The sequence below is a fragment of the Tachypleus tridentatus genome, chromosome 7 (genome assembly GCF_004210375.1).
Source record: "Tachypleus tridentatus isolate NWPU-2018 chromosome 7, ASM421037v1, whole genome shotgun sequence".
In the NCBI taxonomy this organism is placed as follows: Eukaryota; Metazoa; Arthropoda; class Merostomata; order Xiphosura; family Limulidae; genus Tachypleus; species Tachypleus tridentatus.
Genome location: NC_134831.1, coordinates 118,135,369 through 118,161,376, shown reverse-complemented (window position 1 = coordinate 118,161,376; position 26,008 = coordinate 118,135,369). Strand labels below are relative to the sequence as shown.

Sequence of the window (26,008 nt, the reverse complement as noted above, 5' to 3'; positions counted from 1 at the left end):
ACATGCTCGCCATTTCAGCCGTGGGGGCGTTATAATGTTACGGTCAATCCCACTATTCGTTGGTAAGAGAGTAGCCCAAGAGTTGGCGGTGGGTGGTGATGACTAGCTACCTTCCCTCTAATCTTATACTGCTAAATTAGGGACGGCTAGCACAGATAGCCCTCGTGTAGCTTTGTGCGAAATTCAAAAAACAAACAAACAAACCGTCACATGTGTTTGTCCTTTTTTATTTTTATTTTGAGGTTCCTCCGGTAGGTCACCGATAAGTTTAGGGACTTATAACGCTAAAATCCAGTGTTCGTTTCTCTGTGGTGGACAAAGCCCAGATAGTTTACTGAGCACCTTTGCGCTAAAGCAAACAAACTATTTCGGAAAGTCAAATAAAATCTAACTCGTATAACATGTGAATGTGGTAGAAATAAGGAAAGGTAAAAAGAGACTTTCTTGATATGAGTATGCTTTAAGAACAATTAGCTACGAACCACGTAACCATGGACACATATACGTCACACTAAACATCAAGATTAGTGGCTATTTTGGAAAAAGTAAAAAAACAACAACAATAGTTTTTGGGGTTTTTTTTCTAAAATAATTCCTGTAGACATATTACTTGGCCAGACACAATTATAATAATGGATACACGATACATTAGAAGCGCTGTTGGTTAATGAGAATCGCATGTCCAGCGAGGTCCAAGCTGCTAGAGCAGTCTGTCTGTAGTTCATTCGGAAACCGTTCGCTACATAATTATTTTTTAATATGTTAACCATTTCCAGATTTTATTACTCGTTTCCTATTTTTCTTTGTTATTCCTGGTAAAGGATAAAGTTGTATCTGGAAAGTTGCACGACCAGACTGTGAATTCAAGGATTCATGGTTTACCACTCAGTGCTGCAAAATACATTCCACATCTGTGAGTGTGGGTGTGATATAAGAGTAGATTTCACTGTTCTATCAGTCAAAAGTACCTAAGAGTTGGCGGTGGGTGCTTTTGATTAAGTGGCTTATTTTCAGTCCATCAATTCAAATTTGGGAACAGTTTTTATCAAGATATCACCGTTATAGTTTTGCGTCAAATTCTGCAAAAAAAAACAAAAGCCCATAAAAAACACATTTTACACGTAAGATCGTGTAGCTTTTCGCGAAATTATGAAACAAAGAAAAACACGTTTTACGTATGAAAACATTAACTCATTTCAATCAGTTCTAGTTCGTGTAACATTACAAGTTCTGCCACTTCCTGTTCAGTTGATCATCGTGTTATTGTTTGTTATTGAGCACAATGTTACACAAAGGGCTATTTGTGCTCTGCCCACCAAGGGTAACAAAACCCGGTTTCTAGTAGAATAAGTCTGCATACCTCTGTGCCATTGGATGGTGTGGACTGACTTACTAGATATGTGACAGATATTTTCTTTTAGAATTATGACAACGAATTTTAACATTCTGTTTGCTCGCTTACCGTTTAAGGTTCTCAAGAAATGTAGTGTGAAGCTACATAAAACAGAGATAAATGTGTATAAATCTGAAGATAGTTAGCATATCATTCCAGGAAAACAACTAATTATAACCAGCTTTCTGAAGAAAGAAAGCTAAGAAATAGGTCAAAATAAAAAATAATGTTGTTAATTTTATATAATGCCATAAAACAGTTCGAAATGAAATAAAGACTCGTAACTATTAGAATGCATTGTTGTGTTAGTTGTTAGCCTTTGGCTTTATCGAAATTATCGGCCATAATCCAAATAACATTTCTCGAGATTCAGCCAATTGTGGCAGTAGAATGTTTAATACATTCAGACAATGACCTACATGCACAGTTACGACAGAAAGTGTTCGTACCCCTGCATCCCGAGTAGTTATTTGCTCACAACTTAAAAAAGTATCATAAGTAAGCTAATAGAAGTGTGTTATTTTATAAATATTATACTAACACACATCTACATAAATTTTTATGTAAATTAAACGATTAATAAACTTTATAAACAAATAAACAAAAATAGGAGGAGCAGAAAGTGTTCTTACAGTTCAAAACGTGTGAAAAAACTGATATTCCCGTAAAAATGTTGTTTAGTTTGGCGAATAAACTACATTATACCATTCCAGAACTAGACACTGGGTTCATAATTATTGGGATTTAGACAGCAAAAATTGTACTTCCGGCAATTTAGCACCGTCTCCGTCATTATCTGCTTGGTCATCATGGCGAACAGGAAACAACTGTCCAGTGATTTAAAAAAAAACTAATTATTGTAAAATACAAGTCTTGTGTGTCTCTTTCCGGTATTGCTACACAACTTAATGTGCCGAAATCTACTGTTCAAATCATAATTGCCAAGTTTCAACTTTCAAGACCAACTGCTAACCTCCCTTGTTCCGGACGCCCCACCAAAATTCCAGAGTGAACCAAGAGGAAGGATCTCAGAGAAGTTAGTAGGAATCCTCGTTTAGGGAAACTGGGGTTGAAGTAAGGACCTCTACAGTTACAAACATGCTACGCTCTTCTGGGTTCAAAGCATGCCGTCCTCGTAGAACTCCATATTTAAAACCTGTTCATTTAGAAGCACGATTGAGGTATACAAGAAAGCATGTAGAAAACCCTTTACCTATTGGAAGAGTATTCTTTAGTCAGACGAGACTAAAATCGAGCTTTTCGGCCACAATGATGTTCGCAATATTTTCCATAAGAAGGGGGAACGAAATCTTCCAAAGAACACCGCCCCTACAGTTAAACACGGAGGTGGCTCGATCATGCTATGAGGTTCCTTCAGCTCTTCTGGTGTATGCAGCCTTCACCACGTCAACGGAATCATGAAAAAAGAAGAGTATGTTGATATAATAGGCACTTATATCAAAAATGATGCTCGGAACTTGCGGCTTGGGCGTCGTTGTACCCTAAGCACATATTGAAATATGTACAATCCTATTTGCAGAGGAACTATATAAGCGTTTTGGAGTGGCCATCGCAGTCACCCGATCTCAACCCAGTTGAAAACGTTTGGCATGAGTTGAAGACCAGAGTTCATCAGCGTCATCCGAAAAACTTGCAAGAGTTGGAGGCCTTCTGTGAAGAAGAATGGAAGAAAATACCAGTCGAGTTCTGTCAAACGATCATGGAGGGCTATGAGGAGAGATTGTGCCAAGTAATTCACCTGAAAGGCTACACAACTGATCATTAAAGTAGACGCACAAACACTTTCTGCCCCTCCTATGTTTGGTTATTTGTTTATAAACTGTTTATTTGTCGTTAAATTTACATAAAAATTTATGTAGATGTGTATTATTATAATATTTATAATATACTATACTTTCATTATCCTAATCATGATACTTTTTATGTTATGAGGAAAAAACTATTCACGACGCAGGGGTACGAACACTTTCTGTCGTAACTGTATTAAGCAATTATATTTCACTTTTGATAACTCTTACGAAAAATGTACCAATATAATAACAATAACAGAAACATGTATATATAACTGGCACTTAGTTGATTTTTAAAGGAAATGCTAGTACTAATGACTTTTTATGCCGACTTGCACTGTTTGTTTGTAGTTAAGTGCAAAGCTACATATAGGACTATCTGTGTTTTGCTTATCACGAGTATCGAAACCCGGCTTCTATAATTGCAAGTCCGCAGAAATACCGCTGTGTCACCAGGGGGGGGCGGGAGACTCGGGTAGATGCTAAAAAGAGTAATCTTATCCCAAGACTGTAACCGAACCAGACAGTTAAGATTATCTTAAAGCTCTTACGATTATCGTTATTCGTTTATTTGTCACGAAGTATCTGAATCAATTGAAAAACAACAAAAAATATAAGTGAAACTCTGGCCGACCGCACTTTATTTTTACAAACCTTTCGGAGTATTATGGCCACTTGTTTTCGAAAATTTCCCTGAGACATCGATACAGTATTACACATTTTGAAAGTGACACGTTCACTTTCCACTCTTGTCATACTTTGTAATGCTTAGTTTAGAACAGTACGTATCAAATGACAGAGAATTTATAGAAATAGTCTCTGACGTCACACAACTTTCCTAGGACGTCACAAGTTACGTATTAGCATGTCATACTGATTACCTTTTTTTTTTTTACTATTGTTGGAGTTAGCGTGACCCGAATACAAAGTGACGTTTGTTCTGCAATATTATTAAAACATATCTCCAAAATGGGTATATATATTTATCGATGGACAATAAATTGTTGAGAAAGAAATATCCTAATCACATATTCCTTCATGTGTGCCACTGATGTAAGTCTGAAAGAGTGTGGTCTTAGGAGTGACTCCTGAGGTACATTAATCCAGTTTGACTGAATACCATTTGTTAAAAAACTGTTTTCTTCCATCCTTCAACTATTTTATTCAATTTGCTAATTTGGCCCCCCTCTATCCATAAAGATATTTTAAAAATAAGCTGTTATGAGGCACTTTGTAAAATGATTTTTGAAAACCCAGATACGCAAAATTTACGCTTTTACCTTCATCTACATAATATAACATTGTCATTGAGTTTCAAAAGACTTGTAAGGCAACATTTGACTATCCAATAAAATTATAAACTTTACAAAGCTTCATTTAACAGACTTTCCAAAACTGTTTCACAACTGATGTAAGACTGACGGGTATATAATTTAATGGGACAATTTTTGTCATCGCCATTGAAAGTGGGAGTTGCAATAGTTAACTTCCATTCTTCTGGTATCCACCCACTATTCATGGACGTACAAAATAGTAGCAAGTGGCTCACATATCCAATCTTTATTCATTTATTATTATTATGCCTCTCGATTCCATGAAGGGACATAGGGCCGCAATCGCTTGCGGATTTATTAACAGGCTGGTTTTTTTAAGTGTGTAGACTGTTAGCCTACCGCACAACCCCTAACCAGGAGGAGAAACCTTAGCCGTCCCTAATTTTGCAGTGTAAGACTAGAGGGAAGGCAGCTAGTCATCACCACCCACCGCCAACTCTTGGGCTACTCTTTTACCAACGAATAGTGGGATTGACCGTAACATTATAACGCCCCAACGGCTGAAAGGGCGAGCATGTTTAACACGACTGGGATACGAACCCGCGACCCTCGGACTACGAGTCGCACGCCTAACGCGCTCGGCCATCTAGTCATCACCACCCACTGCCAACTCTTGGGCTACTCTTTTACCAACGAATAGTGGGATTGACCGTCACATTATAACGCCCCAACGGCTGAAAGGGCGAGCATGTTTAGCGGGACTGGGATGCGAACCCGCGACCCTCGGATTACGAGTCGCACGCCTAACGCGCTCGACCATGCCGGGCACTATCAATCTTTAACTTCCTTCAAAACCCTTGGAGAAATATTATCTGGTCCAGAAGTCTTATTGTTTTTAAACTTCCCAATTGTTTCTTAACCAGCTCAGAATTAATACAGCCATCTTGTTTGATTTCGTTTCAAGTTAAGAACCGTTCAAGATGGAGAATACTGATTAAATCCTCATTTATAAAAACTGAAGAAAAAGTAAATCTTAATAATCCAGCCATCACATAATCATCAGATATTAGTCATCATTCATTTATCGTCCTTCACTCATACTAATAGTTCATTTACCCTTAACGTGTTAAAGAAACCCTTAGTGTTAATATTTACATTTTCAACCAACATTTTCTCATTATCCTAATTTCTTGTTTCACCAACTTTCATGAAACTCAATTATTACATCAGTTAATTTAAATTAATAAAATTTATGATTTTTTAAAATTTTATCTCAAAATTTTTGTGAACAAACCTGTACTTGTAGCTACTCTTTTCTTTCTGTGAGGAATATCTTTGTTTTGAATATTTAAAAAATTATCTTTAAAATTGTCCACATCTGATCGATGTTTCCAAATGACTCATCTATACAGCTCACAAAGAGCATCCCTTCAAAATTAAAAATATCACCTTATGCTGAAATTATAGCCACGTAATATGCTAAATATATGACCTAATGCTGAAATTATAGCCACGTAATATGCTAAACATATGACCTAATGCTGAAATTATAGCCACGTAATATGCTAAACATATGACTTAATGCTGAAATTGTAGCCACGTAATATGCTAAACATATGACCTAATGCTGAAATTGTAGCCGCGTAATATGCTAAACATATGACCTAATGCTGAAATTATAGCCACGTAATATGCTAAACATATGACCTAATGCTGAAATTATAGCCACGTAATATGCTAAATATATGACCTAATGCTGAAATTATAGCCACGTAATATGCTAAACATATGACCTAATGCTGAAATTATAGCCACGTAATATGTTCAAGATATGACCTAATGCTGAAATTATAGCCACGTAATATGTTCAAGATATGACCTAATGCTGAAATTATGGCAACGTAATATGTTAATTATATGACCTAATTCTGAAATTACACTTCACAATATGTTGAATACATGAAGCGTTATGTATCCCGTATTTATTTAGAAAGTCTAAAGTATCGTATTTTTTTACTTATAATGTCGCTCTCTCTTCGTGCTGTTGTACTTTATTTCGGAATAACGATTTTCGAAGAGTATTCAGTATAGATGGCGCTGCGTACATATGTTGATTGGTGTGTGAACTTGCATGTAATTTCTCCAATAAACAAACTTATAGTCCTTATACACATGATCCGGGGTTTAGATCCGTGTGGACCTTGTTACGTCACGTGCAAGCTTGATTTATTTCGTATATATACATGAATGAGGGTGGTTTGATTTGTTTTTAATTTTACATAAAGCTACACAAGGGTTTTCTCTAATTTAGCAGTAATAGTCTAGAGAGATGGAAGCCAGTCAACACCAGTCACCGCTAGCCCTTGGACTACGCTTTTACCAACGAACAGTTAGATTAACTGAAACATTATAATACCCCACGACTGAAAGGTCGAGCGAGATCGGTGATGGGGACCCAAACCCGCGCCCTGTAGGGCTCAACTCAAGGGTTAGTTCGATAACGCTCCTCTGTTTTATAACAGGTTTCACTACCAAGGTTCAAGTTTCAGGGAAAAGTTTCTGAAACAAATAGCGATACATTTAACTATATATAGACCACTCTGTGTCGTATCATTCTGACAGTCTTAAGTACGTTTTTTTTTTTTACAGTAAATGTTCTACGTTAAACACATGGTCTATCAAATTGTTTGTGTAATACACAACCTGTAAACACCACGAGTGAAGTGTACGATAGGCTGGTATTCAGTTTATGAACGGAATTAAAACCATATTTAGAGCACTACCTTATAAAGTGTGAAACGAAATACCTTCCTCTCCTATAACCAGTTCAATCGTGTTTTCATTGTAGTATTCAATGAACAAATCACCTTGCAATTGAAACGTGATATGCTCTGTGTTTATTAACCGGAACACAACCTTCCACTTCCTGTCTGCACTCAACCTTACTGACCTCGAAGAAAGTTGAGAAACGTGAAACTTAATACTCGTGGTGATCATGGTACAACTAGAGGACAGTAGCAGGGTCGTAGGTGAATATGAGAGATAATAAACGCAAACTTAGAAGGACACTCAGTAGATGACACTTATCTCCTGGCACTTATGCAATTCCAGAAGCACATGTTAGGATTAAAAATTGTATATCTGTTTACAGTAGTAAAGAGCATAAAATAACACATGGGCCAAAAATATTAAAGAGAAGAAGTGATGTGAAATAAGAGCTGAACCTTTTGAAAATACGTAAACAACTTTAAAATTGTTGACAGCTTAACAGGTTTTAATATCAGTATAGCAGTTGTAACACTTCAATAAACTTAAAGACCAGTCGTTTCAAATAAAACTGGCACTGTGAGAGTGTAATAATTTCGACTAAACTTTATAGTCAGCTGAAATATAACAACATCAACAAAACGCTGTAGAATATCACAGTGTAAATATATTAACTCGAATTCCCAGTCTGCAGTTTTATCAGCTAAACTTCCTAGTCTATTACATGCAATATTATTAACTGATAGAGTGAGCAGTGTATCAAATAAACCATCCAGAATAGTAGAGTGTAACAGAACTGACTAAAAGTTTCAGTCCACTAGAGCTTAACAATCTCAACTAAAACTTATAATTTGTTAGAGTACAACAATTTAAATTAAAACTTATAATTTGTTAGAGTACAACAATTTAAATTAAACCATATAATTTGTTAGAGTAATATAAACTAAAACTTATAATTTGTTAGAGTACAACAATTTAAATTAAACCATATAATTTGTTAGAGTAATATAAACTAAAACTTATAACTCGTTAGGGTACAACAGTATCAACTAAACCTTTTAATTTATCAGAGTACTACGATATAAACTAAAACTTATAACTCGTTAGGGTACAACAGTATCAACTAAACCTTTTAATTTATCAGAGTACTACGATATCAACTAAAACTTATGATTTGTTAGAGTATAACAATATCAACTAAAACTAATAACTGTTAGAGTACAACAATAACAACAAGACCTTATAATTTGTTAGAGTACAACAATATCAAATAAGTTTTCGAGATTTCGAATATACAACAATATCAACTAACCTTATAATGTGATACAGTGCAGTAATACTAATCCAACTTTTTAATCTGTTAGAGTTTGAGAAAATTCACTAAATTATCCAGTTGTCTGCAGTCCAATAATGTTGTTTTAAGTTGAGCGCAGAGCTACACAATGGACGATTTGTGCTTTGCTCACCACGGGTATCGAAGCCTGGTTTCTAGCGTTGTAAGTTCCCAGACATATTACTATGCCACCTGGGGTCGGTCCAGTCATATAAACTATTATTTTCAGAGTGCTAGAGTGCAACAATAATAAGTAGATAATCAAATTTTCTAGAATGCTTGAATGTGTGACATTATAACCCAACTGTGTCTCAGAGGGCATCAATATGAGTGTCAGATACTGACGAGAGCTTTCATTTCAATATTTTGACATAAGATATATGAAATAAAACAAATACGTATTGATAGCATACTACACAATAACTGGTGACATATCATAAGACCTGGTGAAATATTACATGTATAATAATGATGAAATATCATATCTGTAAGACAAGATGAAATGTTACTTGTATAATAATGATGAAATATCATATCTATAAGACAAGATGAAATATTACGTGTATAATAATGGTGAAATATCATATCTATAAGACAAGATGAAATATTACATGTATAATAATGATGAAATATCATATCTATAAGACAAGATGAAATATTACGTGTATAATAATGATGAAATATCATATCTATAAGACAAGATGAAATATTACGTGTATAATAATGATGAAATATCACATCTGAGAGACAAGATGAAATATTACATGTATAATAATGGTGAAATATCATATCAATAAGACAAGATGAAATATTACGTGTATAATAATGATGAAATATCATATCTATAAGACAAGATGAAATATTACGTGTATAATAATGATGAAATATCATATCTATAAGACAAGATGAAATATTACGTGTATAATAATGATGAAATATCATATCTATAAGACAAGATGAAATATTACATGTATAATAATGATGAAATATCATATCTATAAGACAAGATGAAATATTACATGTATAATAATGATGAAATATCATATCTATAAGACAAGATGAAATATTACATGTATAATAATGATGAAATATCATATCTATAAGACAAGATGAAATATTACATGTATAATAATGGTGAAATATCATATCTATAAGACAAGATGAAATATTACATGTATAATAATGATGAAATATCACATCTGTAAGACAAGATGAAATATTACGTGTATAATAATGGTGAAATATCATATCTATAAGACAAGATGAAATATTACATGTATAATAATGATGAAATATCATATCTATAAGACAAGATGAAATATTACATGTATAATAATGATGAAATATCACATCTATAAGACAAGATGAAATATTACGTGTATAATAATGGTGAAATATCATATCTATAAGACAAGATGAAATATTACGTGTATAATAATGATGAAATATCATATCTATAAGACAAGATGAAATATTACGTGTATAATAATGATGAAATATCACATCTATAAGACAAGATGAAATATTACATGTATAATAATGATGAAATATCACATCTATAAGACAAGATGAAATATTACGTGTATAATAATGGTGAAATATCATATCTATAAGACAAGATGAAATATTACATGTATAATAATGATGAAATATTACATGTATAATAATGATGAATTATCATATCTATAAGACAAGATGAAATATTACATGTATAATAATGGTGAAATATCATATCTATAAGACAAGATGAAATATTACGTGTATAATAATGATGAAATATCATATCTATAAGACAAGATGAAATATTACGTTTATAATAATGATGAAATATCACATCTATAAGAGAAGATGAAATATTACGTGTATAATAATGATGAAATATCATATCTATAAGACAAGATGAAATATTACGTGTATAATAATGATGAAATATCACACCTATAAGACAAGATGAAATATTACGTGTATAATAATGATGAAATATCATATCTATAAGACAAGATGAAATATTACGTGTATAATAATGATGAAATATCACATCTATAAGACAAGATGAAATATTACGTGTATAATAATGGTGAAATATCATATCTATAAGACAAGATGAAATATTACATGTATAATAATGATGAAATATCACATCTGTAAGACAAGATGAAATATTACGTGTATAATAATGATGAAATATCATATCTATAAGACAAGATGAAATATTACGTTTATAATAATGATGAAATATCACATCTATAAGAGAAGATGAAATATTACGTGTATAATAATGATGAAATATCATATCTATAAGACAAGATGAAATATTACGTGTATAATAATGATGAAATATCACACCTATAAGACAAGATGAAATATTACGTGTATAATAATGATGAAATATCATATCTATAAGACAAGATGAAATATTACGTGTATAATAATGATGAAATATCACATCTATAAGACAAGATGAAATATTACGTGTATAATAATGGTGAAATATCATATCTATAAGACAAGATGAAATATTACGTGTATAATAATGATGAAATATCACATCTATAAGACAAGATGAAATATTACGTGTATAATAATGATGAAATATCATATCTATTAGACAAGATGAAATATTACGTGTATAATAATGGTGAAATATCATATCTATAAGACAAGATGAAATATTACGTGTATAATAATGGTGAAATATCACATCTGTAAGACAAGTTGAAATATTACATGTGTAATAATGGTGAAATATCATATCTATAAGACAAGATGAAATATTACGTGTATAATAATGACGAAATATCATACCTATAAGACAAGATGAAATGTTACTTGTATAATAATGATGAAATATCATATCTATAAGACAAGATGAAATATTACATGTATAATAATGATGAAATATCATATCTATAAGACAAGATGAAATATTACATGTATAATAATGATGAAATATCATATCTATAAGACAAGATGAAATATTACGTGTATAATAATGATGAAATATCATATCTATAAGACAAGATGAAATATCACATGTATAATAGTGATGAAATATCACATCTGTAAGACAAGATGAAATATATGTTCCTTGTAAAAGTTTCAAATACGTGTTATTGTGTTTAACGTTTACACTATTTCAAATAGTAAATAATGAATTTATTGCCGAAATAGACCGTTATATACATAGTTATATACACAGTTATATACATAGTTGTATTCATAGACCGTTATATACATAGTTATATACATAGACCGTTATATACATAGTTGTATACATAGACCGTTATATACATAGTTGTATTCATAGCCCGTTATATACATAGTTGTATACATAGACCGTTATATACATAGTTGTATTCACAGACCGTTATATACATAGTTGTATTCATAGACCGTTATATACATCGTTGTATTCATAGACTGTTATATACATAGTTGTATACATAGACCGTTATATACATAGTTGTATACATAGACCGTTATATACATAGTTGTATACATAGACCGTTATATACATAGTTGTATTCATAGACCGTTATATACATAGTTGTATTCATAGACCGTTATATACATAGTTGTATTCATAGACCGTTATATACATAGTTATATACATAGACCGTTATATACATAGTTGTATTCACAGACCGTTATATACATAGTTGTATACATAGACCGTTATATACATAGTTGTATTCATAGACCGTTATATACATAGTTGTATTCATAGACCGTTATATACATAGTTGTATTCATAGACCGTTATATACATAGACCGTTATATGCATAGTTGTATACATAGACCGTTATATACATAGTTGTATTCATAGACCGTTATATACATAGTTGTATTCATAGACTGTTATATACATAGTTGTATACATAGACCGTTATATACATAGTTGTATACATAGACCGTTATATACATAGTTGTATACATAGACCGTTATATACATAGTTGTATTCATAGACCGTTATATACATAGTTGTATTCATAGACCGTTATATACATAGTTGTATTCATAGACCGTTATATACATAGACCGTTATATACATAGTTGTATTCACAGACCGTTATATACATAGTTGTATACATAGACCGTTATATACATAGTTGTATTCATAGACCGTTATATACATAGTTGTATTCATAGACCGTTATATACATAGACCGTTATATGCATAGTTGTATACATAGACCGTTATATACATAGTTGTATTCATAGACCGTTATATACATAGTTGTATACATAGACCGTTATATACATAGTTATATACATAGACCGTTATATACATAGTTGTATACATAGACCGTTATATACATAGTTGCATTCATAGACCGTTATATACATAGTTGTATACATAGACCGTTATATACATAGTAGTATACATAGACCGTTATATACATAGTTATATACATAGACCGTTATATACATTGTTATATACATAGACCATTATATACATAGTTATATACATAGACCGTTATATGCATAGTTGTATACATAGACCGTTATATACATAGTTGTATTCATAGACCGTTATATACATAGTTGTATTCATAGACCGTTATATACATAGACCGTTATATGCATAGTTGTATACATAGACCGTTATATACATAGTTGTATTCATAGACCGTTATATGCATAGTTGTATACATAGACCGTTATATGCATAGTTGTATACATAGACCGTTATATACATAGTTGTATTCATAGACCGTTATATACATAGTTGTATACATAGACCGTTATATACATTGTTATATACATAGACCGTTATATACATAGTTGTATTCATAGACCGTTATATACATAGTTGTATTCATAGACCGTTATATACATAGTTGTATACATAGACCGTTATATACATAGTTGTATACATAGACCGTTATATACATAGTTGTATACATAGACCGTTATATACATAGTTGTATACATAGACCGTTATATACATAGTTGTATTCATAGACTGTTATATACATAGTTGTATACATAGACCGTTATATACATAGTTGTATTCATAGACCGTTATATACATAGTTGTATACATAGACCGTTATATACATAGTTGTATTCACAGACCGTTATATACATAGTTGTATACATAGACCGTTATATACATAGTTGTATTCATAGACCGTTATATACATAGTTGTATTCATAGACTGTTATATACATAGTTGTATTCATAGACCGTTATATACATAGTTGTATACATAGACCGTTATATACATAGTTGTATACATAGACCGTTATATACATAGTTGTATTCACAGACCGTTATATACATAGTTGTATACATAGACCGTTATATACATAGTTGTATTCATAGACCGTTATATACATAGTTGTATACATAGACCGTTATATACATAGTTGTATTCACAGACCGTTATATACATAGTTGTATTCACAGACCGTTATATACATAGTTGTATACATAGACCGTTATATACATAGTTGTATTCATAGGCTGTTATATACATAGTTGTATTCATAGACCGTTATATACATAGTTATATTCATAGACCGTTATATACATAGTTGTATTCACAGACCGTTATATACATAGTTGTATACATAGACCGTTATATACATAGTTGTATACATAGACCGTTATATACATAGTTGTATTCATAGACTGTTATATACATAGTTGTATTCATAGACCGTTATATACATAGTTGTATACATAGACCGTTATATACATAGTTGTATTCACAGACCGTTATATACATAGTTATATTCATAGACCGTTATATACATAGTTGTATACATAGACCGTTATATACATAGTTATATTCATAGACCGTTATATACATAGTTGTATACATAGACCGTTATATACATAGTTGTATTCACAGACCGTTATATACATAGTTGTATACATAGACCGTTATATACATAGTTGTATTCATAGACCGTTATATACATAGTTGTATACATAGACCGTTATATACATAGTTGTATTCACAGACCGTTATATACATAGTTGTATTCACAGACCGTTATATACATAGTTGTATACATAGACCGTTATATACATAGTTGTATTCATAGACTGTTATATACATAGTTGTATTCATAGACCGTTATATACATAGTTATATTCATAGACCGTTATATACATAGTTGTATTCACAGACCGTTATATACATAGTTGTATACATAGACCGTTATATACATAGTTGTATACATAGACCGTTATATACATAGTTGTATTCATAGACTGTTATATACATAGTTGTATTCATAGACCGTTATATACATAGTTGTATACATAGACCGTTATATACATAGTTGTATTCACAGACCGTTATATACATAGTTATATTCATAGACCGTTATATACATAGTTGTATACATAGACCGTTATATACATAGTTATATTCATAGACCGTTATATACATAGTTGTATTCATAGACCGTTATATACATAGACCGTTATATACATAGTTATATACATAGACCGTTATATGCATAGTTGTATTCATAGACCGTTATATACATAGACCGTTATATACATAGTTATATACATAGACCGTTATATACATAGTTGTATACATAGAACGTTATATACATAGTTGTATACATAGACCGTTATATACATAGTTGTATACATAGACCGTTATATACATAGTTGTATTCATAGACCGTTATATACATAGACCGTTATATACATAGTTATATACATAGACCGTTATATACATAGTTGTATACATAGAACGTTATATACATAGTTGTATACATAGACCGTTATATACATAGTTGTATACATAGAACGTTATATACATAGTTGTATACATAGACCGTTATATACATAGTTGAAAAACATAGACCGTTATATACATAGTTGTATACATAGACCGTTATATACATAGTTGTATACATAGAACGTTATATACATAGTTGTATACATAGAACGTTATATACATAGTTGTATACATAGACCGTTATATACATAGTTATATTCATAGACCGTTATATACATAGACCGTTGTATACATAGACCGTTATATACATAGTTGTATTCATAGACCGTTATATACATAGTTGTATTCATAGACCGTTATATACATAGTTGTATACATAGACCGTTATATACATAGTTGTATACATAGACAGTCATATACATAGTTGTATTCATAGACCGTTATATACATAGTTGTATACACAGACCGTTATATACATAGTTGTATACATAGACCGTTATATGCATAGTTATATAAATAGACCGTTATATACATAGTTAAATAAACAAATTCATCTGTTTATATACTCAAAGCGTTCAGAAATTACCACATTTTCGTAGTGAAATAGAAGTTTTGCTAATAAAAGTTCCAGATATTACGTATGTTTGTGGCAATAAAAAATAGATTTTAGAAAAATGATTATATAAATATTAAGTTAGAAAACTGAAATTGTATTTGTTTTTGTCACTAATTAATAAACGAAAAGCGAACTAAACTTGAAAATGATGTGTTGAATATATTCAAATTGTTAAGCAAAAAGTGTTTTTTATAAACGCAAATACGTTCAAGTATACGTGTATATTGTGTAATATGCTTATGTATTTATCTGTGTGTTACTTTGTTCGTATACTGAGAAAAACGTGTCCGTATTTATTGTGTCATTACAGCTTTGTAAAGCGCAACTTGAAAATTATTATTTAAACTAATGTTGTTACATGTATCGTCACTAGATGGCGAAATATACTGAAAGTAATTAACTGTATTAATTGCTACTCCGCAGTGGCTCAGCGGCATGTGTGAATGCTTGTAACACTGAAAACCAGTGCTTAACAGGTCGAGGTGAGCTTCACCCTCACAATTCTACTATAAGATCTTAAAATCGATAAAGAGGAAGGAAGAGTTTCACCCTTGGTGGACTCTGCACAAATACCCTTTTGTGTTGCTCTGTGCTTAACAAGAAACCAAAGAAACAATTGAAGGCTCAATAATTCGAGATACTTCTGCCCAATTCTATGCATAAAGTCATCGGATGATTCAGATAGAGGAATTTCATAAGAAGAAAAATAAAAAAAACGTAGCACACGAAAGTTTTTTTGTTTGTTTTGGAACACGAGCTGTATTCAGAACCATAGTTTATTTATAAGTAGAGTTATTGCGAAATGAACGTACAGCCAACAACTCTCTTTACTTAGTTAAAATGTTCACTAGATGTCTTGCTTTCTTCTCCAGGGATCCATTTTTGTTTGCACGTTCAACTTTTATGATGAAATCATTCCTTCGTTATAAACTGTTAACGTGTGATTATATATCACACATTCCATTATAAATATAATCCTTCACCAATTATGTTTATTATTCTTATCATACATACTTTTTATGTATTACAGAATATTTGCTAAGCCTAAAGACGATTGACTTTTATGTATCACCGAAACTTTCAACACACTGAATGTTATATTAAAGCATCTAAATAATTAAAAGAATAGCACGTGCGTGAGTGGGAAGCTTTCTAAGATTTATTAAACTGTGTAAAATTTAAACTAGGAATAGGTAACTACGGACGACGTTACTACTTGTGTTAGGGAAGGGAGGGGTGTAGGTACTACTCTGCTTTGTGAACAGAAAGGCTCTTGGGAAATAAATTTGTCGTCCTTCAGATCCCCATCTCAGACAGTAATGTTTATGTGTCAAGGTTTGTGGATCTGGATTTCCTCATTTGTTTATAGACACCCGGAATACTTGTATTCCCAATCTACTGAGTTTCAATACTTGTTACCGATACCAATCTTTTGAAAGCATTGCCACATCTGGCGTCTCTTACTAGATAGGTCGATAGGTTTGTCATTTTTGTTTAGACCATTCGTCTCAAAGTATCTTTTGTACTAGGGATGTTTGGAATGTATCACGTGATGTGGAAAGTGGTTAACCTCGTAGTCATTGAGATGTGCTGCACGACCATCAGATTCGTTCAAAATTCTACATACCTAACTTCATATGTCAGTAATGTAGACAGGTCACTTAACTGCTTTAATTACCGTAAATAAATGAAACAGTTTTTAAGTTTTATAAACTCTTGTGTATTGAAATATAAAATACTAGAATAAGAAATATTTCGTACACGACATATTACCCCCCTAATATAGTTTCCCCCTACTATAGATCGTAACACTAGCTGTAAATCGTACATATATAAAGTGACAATATGACAACAATTGAGACCTGTTTTTATCTCATTAAAAAAATGTTAACTTTAAACTGAATTTGATTTAGGTTTATCGAATTTCTTATTACCATTGGTTTGTTTATATGTGTAAAGTATAGTGTAGTGTTATTTGTATATACACTTAACAAATAAAGATTAAAATGAAGAAAACGTAGTTTATGATTGAAATGTGTGTTATCAATCCTTTTAAATGTAGCGTGAAACGTGAGGTTCCAATGATCAACTTGATGTAATGAATAGAAAGTGATAGTGTCCAGAGATTGAATCTCCCACCATGTATGTGTTATAAATCCTTTTAAATGTAGCGCAAACGTGACATTCCAAAGATCAATTTGATGTAAGGAATAGAAAAGTGATGGTGTCCAGAGATTGTTAGATTGAATCTTCCACCATCTTCCTTTTTTTTATTAAATGGCTCTTGAAACTGACCATAATAGTGTCTGGACCCCAAATTTATTATACAAATAATCTCAGTTGTTGCTAAACATTTATTTTATTTGTAAACTGAATAATATTGATAGGAGCGCTGTGTATATCTTTAAACTACAGACACACCTCTTGTTTGTTTGCACATAAGTTAATTTTTAATTTGTAGACTTATTTTGTTTGAACCACACAAACTCGTACCGCTGCATTTGATTTACTCTTGTGTATTTTATTTTATTTTTATGAATGGTATTGGTACAAATGTTCAGAAAGCTATTTTCTCTCATTATGTAGATCGTGTGGAATATTTGGATCTTCTGGAAACCATACATATGCCATTCATTTCGTCATCAGTTAAATTCATTAACGGATTAGAAGGCCTTCCGGCGTTTAAATTGGGTGAAAACACAGAAATTAGAGCCCCCTACCGTCTCTTTTTGCCAAGAAAGATGTTTAGTAACTTTTCCATTTTAGCAACTGTTAAGCCTGAACACCTTGGTAACACAGGAGGATTTCTGTTCGCCGGTATAGCAAATTTCAGTGCTAGTTACTTAAGGGAAATTTGTTTCCTAAGTCATGATAAAGTTTGGTAAAACATAAAGAATCTATAACTGTTACATAAACTTCGTTACGGTTTGATTAATGAAATAAACAATAACAGTGTCTCGTTTACTTTTGTTTCCTTTTTATTGTTTCTTTCTGCTTTTGTAGTATTTTACACGAGTTTACGATTCGCAGTATTTCAGTACGTAACACTGATCTTTATCAGACATATTTAGTCGTCTGTACAAAATTTAAGCCTCACGTTTTGTAGTTTCACGTTGTTTGTTTTTTTGCCAAACACCATTGAACGACTATTACATTTTCTTCCAGTTGTTAATCCATCGGAGACGGTCGTCCAGTTGGGGATAAAGATTATGGATTTACAAAACGATTTTGCAAACGTCAGTTTTTACTACACTGACGTTGCGAGGCACGTGACTTCTCAAGTCTGGGCTTCGTTTACTGTTCCAGATTTTATTGGAAGCTGGGCTAAGTATGATATTCAAGTACAATGATTTAGTTTGTGATGCACCTACTTGTGTAAGGAAGTACATTGTGCTTACCAGTAGGAAACTAACGAACAAACGATCTCTGTGAACAAAATATTCCTGTAGAAAATGTACTTCAGATACCTGAAGACAGATTGAAGAGCTGTCGAGACATGTAGTTTTATAAAACTATCAAAATGTTTCCAAATGGCTGTTTGTTAGTTTGCTACTTCAGTATAATTACTGTCTGTCGTTGACCTAATTTCCTGTTTTGTTGTTGTCCCAAATCACTGTTAGAAGCGATTAGTCAGCTGAAACTTAGGCCATGCCTACAATAGGTCCTGTCATGGGCCTATACGAAATATATATTTAAAAGCCGTTTAAACGACGATTACATTCATATATTTTAGCGTAGTATTGTTTTTTCATGTTTTGAGTACATTTCAAACTTCCTAGGATCGCCTTGCGTGTGAATGAGAACAAAGCCCAGCTGTATTTCCAGTGTGAAGATTACGGTCGGATTACGAGTCAACGTATTCCTAAAGTACTGGAGTTCGACAGCGCCTCCACTCTGTACGTAGGGCAAGCAGGACAGTTGATTGGTGGACGTTTCGTAGTGAGTTGATTGCTACTGGTTTGAAACTTTAATAATAATAATACCGTCCAAAATATATATAAAGGCAACTGAATTTTTGAACTACATGAAAATGAAATGTCGTAAAACCAAGTTTAATATACCTATATAATTCTAAAATGTAACGAAAATATCAAAATAAAAGTATTCTGATAATAAGTTTATTAAAGTAATTTAAAAAATGAACTTTTTTGTCTGAAACCACAAACCTAGAATAATTTTTAAACTATCTATTCTTAGCAAACAAAGGAGAGACAAATACATCTATTATGTCCTTTGTATTGTTTACAGAACAAAGTGGATTTTCAACTATACAAGAAGGATGAACTAAAGTATATTAATTTTTTGACATCCATCTCGCAATAAGAATAACATGTTTACTTAATAATTTAGTTTCTTTCCCCCAAATTCAAATTTTATGACGAATAGATGACGTAAAGTATAATATGTTCTCTGATTCGTCACTCCGCTGCAACAGACAAGTTTCGCAGCTCACCAAGTCAAAAAACAAATTAGGCCTATGTGTAACTTTTTTTCAGCACGAAATTCACGTTTTATGAAGAAAAAACGAACAGTTAAATAAGTAATAATTAATTGTAGCAGTATGTCACATGCCAAACATTTAAGGTGTTTTGAGTTATTATGGGTGAGTAAAAAAAACCATAAATTTAAACATAACAAAACATCTACTGTACTTACAAGTTTCACAGAAGTCTTCAACTGGATCAAACTGAAACTTTATTACCGTCCTCAAGTGTCAATAGCGTCATTTAATCTTAGAAAACGACGAACCGAACGTAAAATATTTTGATAATCGCTAGGCATAATCAAACTTAATGTCATAATAAATCATTGTTATTTTTTATTTTGAAACTAAGTTATTATTCAAATACAAACAGTCATTCACTGTTCATAATATTGTTTTTACTAAGTGTATTTTAATATTGAAATTATATATACGTATTTGTTAATAATTTGTTAATAAATAAAGGTAAGTGTGTTTTATTGACTTTCGTTTCAGCTCTTAGAAGCTACTAGTTGTGAACGTGTTTTCGTAGTGATCAGCTAATCTAAGCATGTTCATTGACTGTGAAGAGAGACTAAATGCAGGTTTTCCGACCTGAGAAAGTGGAAAGTCCATCTCACGAAGAAGATGAAACATTAGTTTTAACAAAATTTTAAGCACATTGTTGTATCTTACACAGTTTTTCAAGGAAAAAAAATATGCTATAACACAGATATTGGCTGGCGGGAGTAAGTTTTTTACAAATGATAAACGTTTGAATATTCAACTGATAATAATATTGGATAAGAGATGGCGCAACAATCGCTTAGCGATTATTTTGATTGCCGGTGTACAAGAGTTAAGTTTTTTATTTATATTAAACAAACGGGAACACTAATATATAATTACATGATACGATATATGTATATAAGGATGGGATAAATTATAACATAAAATCTGAAACATTTTTTAATGGTATATTATTAAAGCTAAGAAATAAGCCATTCATTTTTTATAAAACTTAGTTCGTTTGAAGTTTGATGAAGCGCTAGTGTGGAAGTGTAGTACTTGAACTTGATTTAGAACTATTTCCAGTTTAGTCATGGTGTTTGTTAGGCAGTCATTTTTTCTCACGAAAACTTGCAAAAAGAAAATAAAAATCTGGAATCTCTGGACCACCGGATTACTGTCAGTATCGTAAGGATTATGCTTATTTTCTTAAAAGTTTTTTTCTTTAATCCTTAGAAAGAGCTCGAAAACTAAGGAGTCAACTCCTGTTGTTTACTTCAGGAATTTTCGACCCCTTCTTGGTGGAAAATCTCACGAGCCAGTAATCTCATCCCTAACCCTAGAGCGCGGGAAATGTGATATATCCACACTACTATCCATTATCAGCCTCAATCCACGCTGTTATATTCACTTACGGATTTACGAGGTTTATCGCAGAATGAAATTCCGAGGGTTTAGTCAACCCTCGATATTATTACATAGAAACGTTACATAATACTGCTCAGCGGACTTAGAACTCTTAAAATCAGATTTCAATATTTGTGGTTGACAGAATACAGATAGTCCATTGTGTCTTACAAGAAACATATACATTATATTGTATTGTGAAACGTCTAGGAGTAAAAGCGTACCAAAAGAAACAACGTTTCTGAAAACTTGGGGGTTCGGAGACTTCGGGACTATTATGAAGATTCGGAATATGCAAATAATTAAGTAACTGTACTTAATATTTTATAAGAATCATACGCAACAGTAAACAAAACTAGTGGTAATGTGAGTGTGATAGAATATCCTAAAAATATCATCCATCGTAACTGATCATGTTTCTGTTTTTAGCACCGCAATATAAGACGTTCTACACCCTAAAGTTAACGACACACTAACAATTCTATTTCGCTTGATTATGCGATAGACTCGTAACCTGATGGTCATGGGTTCAAATTATCGTTACAACAAACATGATCGCTTTTTCAGCGGCGGGGGCTTTATAATATTACGATCAATTCCACTATTCGATGGTAAAAGAGTAGCCCAAGAGGTAGCGGTTGGTGGTGATTACTAGCTGCCTTTCCTCTAGTTTTACACTGCTGGTGCAGATAGCCCCTGGGTAGCTTTGCGCCAAATTAAAAAAAAACAAACAAACAAGTAACTTGACCAGTTTCACTTAAACTACCATGTCATACGAAATGCTTCACACGATACTGATTTTAATAAGAACAAAATGTTTTCAGGCATAATAAATCTTGAGAATCAAAAGCAACCATTACGTAACTTGACAGTTAATTAGAATATTTTCTCTGGTAGGTCCTTCGTTACCAGTGGTAGAAAGAGCACAGATAGCTCATTACGTAACCTTGTGCTTAGCTACAAACAGACAACACTAAACCTCAAGAATACAAGTTGTACTGTTACGTCAAAAATTCAAGATGGCCTTAACCTAAACAAACCAGTGGAAATAGTGAACTTCGAGTATTCGTAATGGTATGAGTGTTCTGTGAATACACATAGTGTACTTGATATGTTGTCATTTAATAGAACAGTGTAGATGGTTTGTCACTTCATCATCCATTTTACAAATAGTGTATCTGGTTTGTTGTAATCCATAAGAGATTACTTAGTTTGTATTTCGTCATTCGTTAAAAATAGTGTAGTTAGTGTGTTATGAGCCTTAAACATGTGCGTGTCAACTTTACCACTTTTAGCACGTAAAATAAATTACAGTTTTTGGAGTGACGAGTCTTAACACCGCGTGAAGTTTGGAGTGACGAGTCCTAACGCTGTGTTAAGTTTGGAGTGACGAGTCTTAACGCTGTATGAAGTTAGGAGTGATGAGTCTTAACGCTGTGTGAAGTTTGGAGTGACGAGTCCTAACGCTGTGTTAAGTTTGGAGTGACGAGTCTTAACGCTGTATGAAGTTGGAGTGATGAGTCTTAACGCTGTATGAAGTTTGGGTGACGAGTCTTAACGCTGTGTGAAGTTTGGGTGACGAGTCTAACGCTGTGTTAAGTTTGGAGTGACGAGTCTTAACGCTGTATGAAGTTAGGAGTGATGAGTCTTAACGCTGTATGAAGTTTGGAGTGACGAGTCCTAACGCTGTGTGAAGTTAGGAGTGATGAGTCTTAACGCTGTGTGAAGTTTGGAGTGACGAGTCCTAACGCTGTGTTAAGTTTGGAGTGACGAGTCTTAACGCTGTATGAAGTTAGGAGTGATGAGTCTTAACGCTGTATGAAGTTTGGAGTGACGAGTCTTAACGCTGTGTGAAGTTTGGAGTGACGAGTCCTAACGCTGTGTTAAGTTTGGAGTGACGAGTCTTAACGCTGTATGAAGTTAGGAGTGATGAGTCTTAACGCTGTATGAAGTTTGGAGTGACGAGTCCTAACGCTGTGTGAAGTTAGGAGTGATGAGTCTTAACGCTGTGTGAAGTTTGGAGTGACGAGTCCTAACGCTGTGTTAAGTTTGGAGTGACGAGTCTTAACGCTGTATGAAGTTAGGAGTGATGAGTCTTAACGCTGTATGAAGTTTGGAGTGACGAGTCCTAACGCTGTGTTAAGTTTGGAGTGACGAGTCTTAACGCTGTATGAAGTTAGGAGTGATGAGTCCTAACGCTGTGTGAAGTTAGGAGTGATGAGTCTTAACGCTGTATGAAGTTTGGAGTGACGAGTCCTAACGCTGTATGAAGTTTGGAGTGACGAGTCCTAACGCTGTGTGAAGTACATTTTAAAGTTAAAGTCATTCTCAGGATCTGTTTATAAAATATTGAAAATGTACTTGAATGTTTTGCTTATTTGTTGTTAAGCGCAAAAGAACACAATGCACATCTGTGCTGTGCTCGCTCCGAGTATCGAAACCAGGTTTTTAGCGCCATGTGCTGTCAGGTTTACAGCTGGGCCACTAGGGGGCTGTATTTGAAACGTTTGCTGTCATTTTTGATAGGATTATTTGTAAACACCAAACCTCCTCTGGGTTATGGTTTGCTAACTATCCCTGTTCCAGGTCACACAGCTTTACATTTTACGGCTTTATTTACTGAAGTAAAAAGTCATGAATTATTTTACTTAAAGTAATTCTTACGGAGATTCTTTTTTCACTCGTAGATTTGTTAGGCCATGTACGTCATTTCCTGTTACTCCTATCAATCATTAATTCAGAGAACGACCCTAACACTTCTATGGCTGTAACTAATGTGTAGGCACCAAAACAGTCTACTTATGTGGTCATAACGAAAATAGCTTAGTTTGGTTTGTTTTTTAATTTCGCGCAAAGCTACACGAAGGCAATCTGCGCTAGCCGTCCCTAATTTAGCAGTGCAAGACTAGAGGGAAGGCCACTAGTCATCACCACCCACCGCTAACTCTTGGACTACTCTTTTACCAACAAGTAGTGGGATTGACCGTCACATTACAAATAGACACGCATGTTATTACGACCAGATTGTTTATTAGGCTTACATTTCATATAACCTCTTCTAAGGGTTATAGGTCGTAATGAACTGATTACCCTCTCCCTCCCTCTCGTGTGTGTGGCCGGCGGTACTTTACAATGTTCACGCGATTTAAACTGACACATATAGAAAACTCAGAATCATTTAAATATCTGTGTCACTTACAATAATAAATAAATAAATTTATTCTGCACAAAGTCTACAATTTTATTTTATACATGTTTGTTATCATTACGTTTGTAGAGCAAGGTGAAAATAACTTTTAATAAAGGGAAGTGACGTATAGAAAGCGAAAATGAGTTTTAACAAGTGGAAGTTACCTTTAGTACAACTCCTTTTGTTTCCCATAATATGAGTTTTATAAATTTAAAAAAAAAACACTGCACGTGTTTTAGTAATCTATATATGTTGTAGTATATTTTATAAATGTACTTTAATTGTATTTTAAGTTTGCAAACAGTGGTTTAACATAATATATGTAGTACGCTAAAGATTGGCAGGTTTAACCTGTGATATAATTCTTAATTTATGAACTAACGATACGGGTTCGAGTCCATGTGATACCACAAAATATTTATCGTACTTTAAACTGTAGGTGCGTTACAAGAGTGGAAGTCAATGTCTTAACGTGGATGGTGCTTCAAACTAGTTGATCGTTAGTTCAAAATTATGGGCGGCAAGATAGGCTTAGTAAATTTCTCATCAATACCGATACGTATAAGAAAAGGATATTACTGTCACGTACGAGTTTTGAAACTTAATAATACGAGTGAATGGTTATATACCAAACAGACTGAAAAGTTCATAGTGCTCGTGTCAGGAAGGTTTAGGCCCGACATGGCCAGGTGTGCTAAGGCACTTGGCTCATAACCTGAGGATCACGGGTTCGAATCTTCGTCGCACCAAACATGCTCGCCATTTCAGCGGTGGGGGCGTTATAATGTGAAGTTTACTCCCATTTTTCGTTGGTAAAAAAGTAGCCTAAGAGTTGGCGGTGGGTGGTGATGACTAGTTGCCCTCCCTCTAGTCTTACACTGCTAAATTAGGGACGGCTAGCACTGATAGCCCTTAAGTAGCTTTGTGCGAAATTCAAAACAAACATGGCATGGATCACATTCCTTGCACGCTTCAGAAACTTAGAGTCCAAGAAAACATAAAGAAATACATAATTTATGTTGTACCAGTAACTGC

General features: G+C 33.0%; 1 protein-coding gene across 1 annotated transcript in view; it reads left to right on the top strand.

Annotated features, from left to right (window-relative positions):
• The window catches only part of LOC143256472 (collagen alpha-1(XV) chain-like), a gene marked incomplete at its 5' end in the record, with an annotated part of 52,049 nt that extends 30,948 nt beyond the window's left edge, over positions 1 to 21,101 (top strand). Inside the window, 4 exon segments of the mRNA XM_076513756.1 lie at positions 18,492 to 18,722; positions 19,071 to 19,233; positions 19,685 to 19,844; positions 20,884 to 21,101. Of these exon segments, the coding sequence (XP_076369871.1) occupies positions 18,492 to 18,722; positions 19,071 to 19,233; positions 19,685 to 19,844; positions 20,884 to 20,931 (602 nt within the window). The 3' untranslated portion in view covers positions 20,932 to 21,101.
• Between the last annotated feature and the right edge of the window lie 4,907 nt (positions 21,102 to 26,008).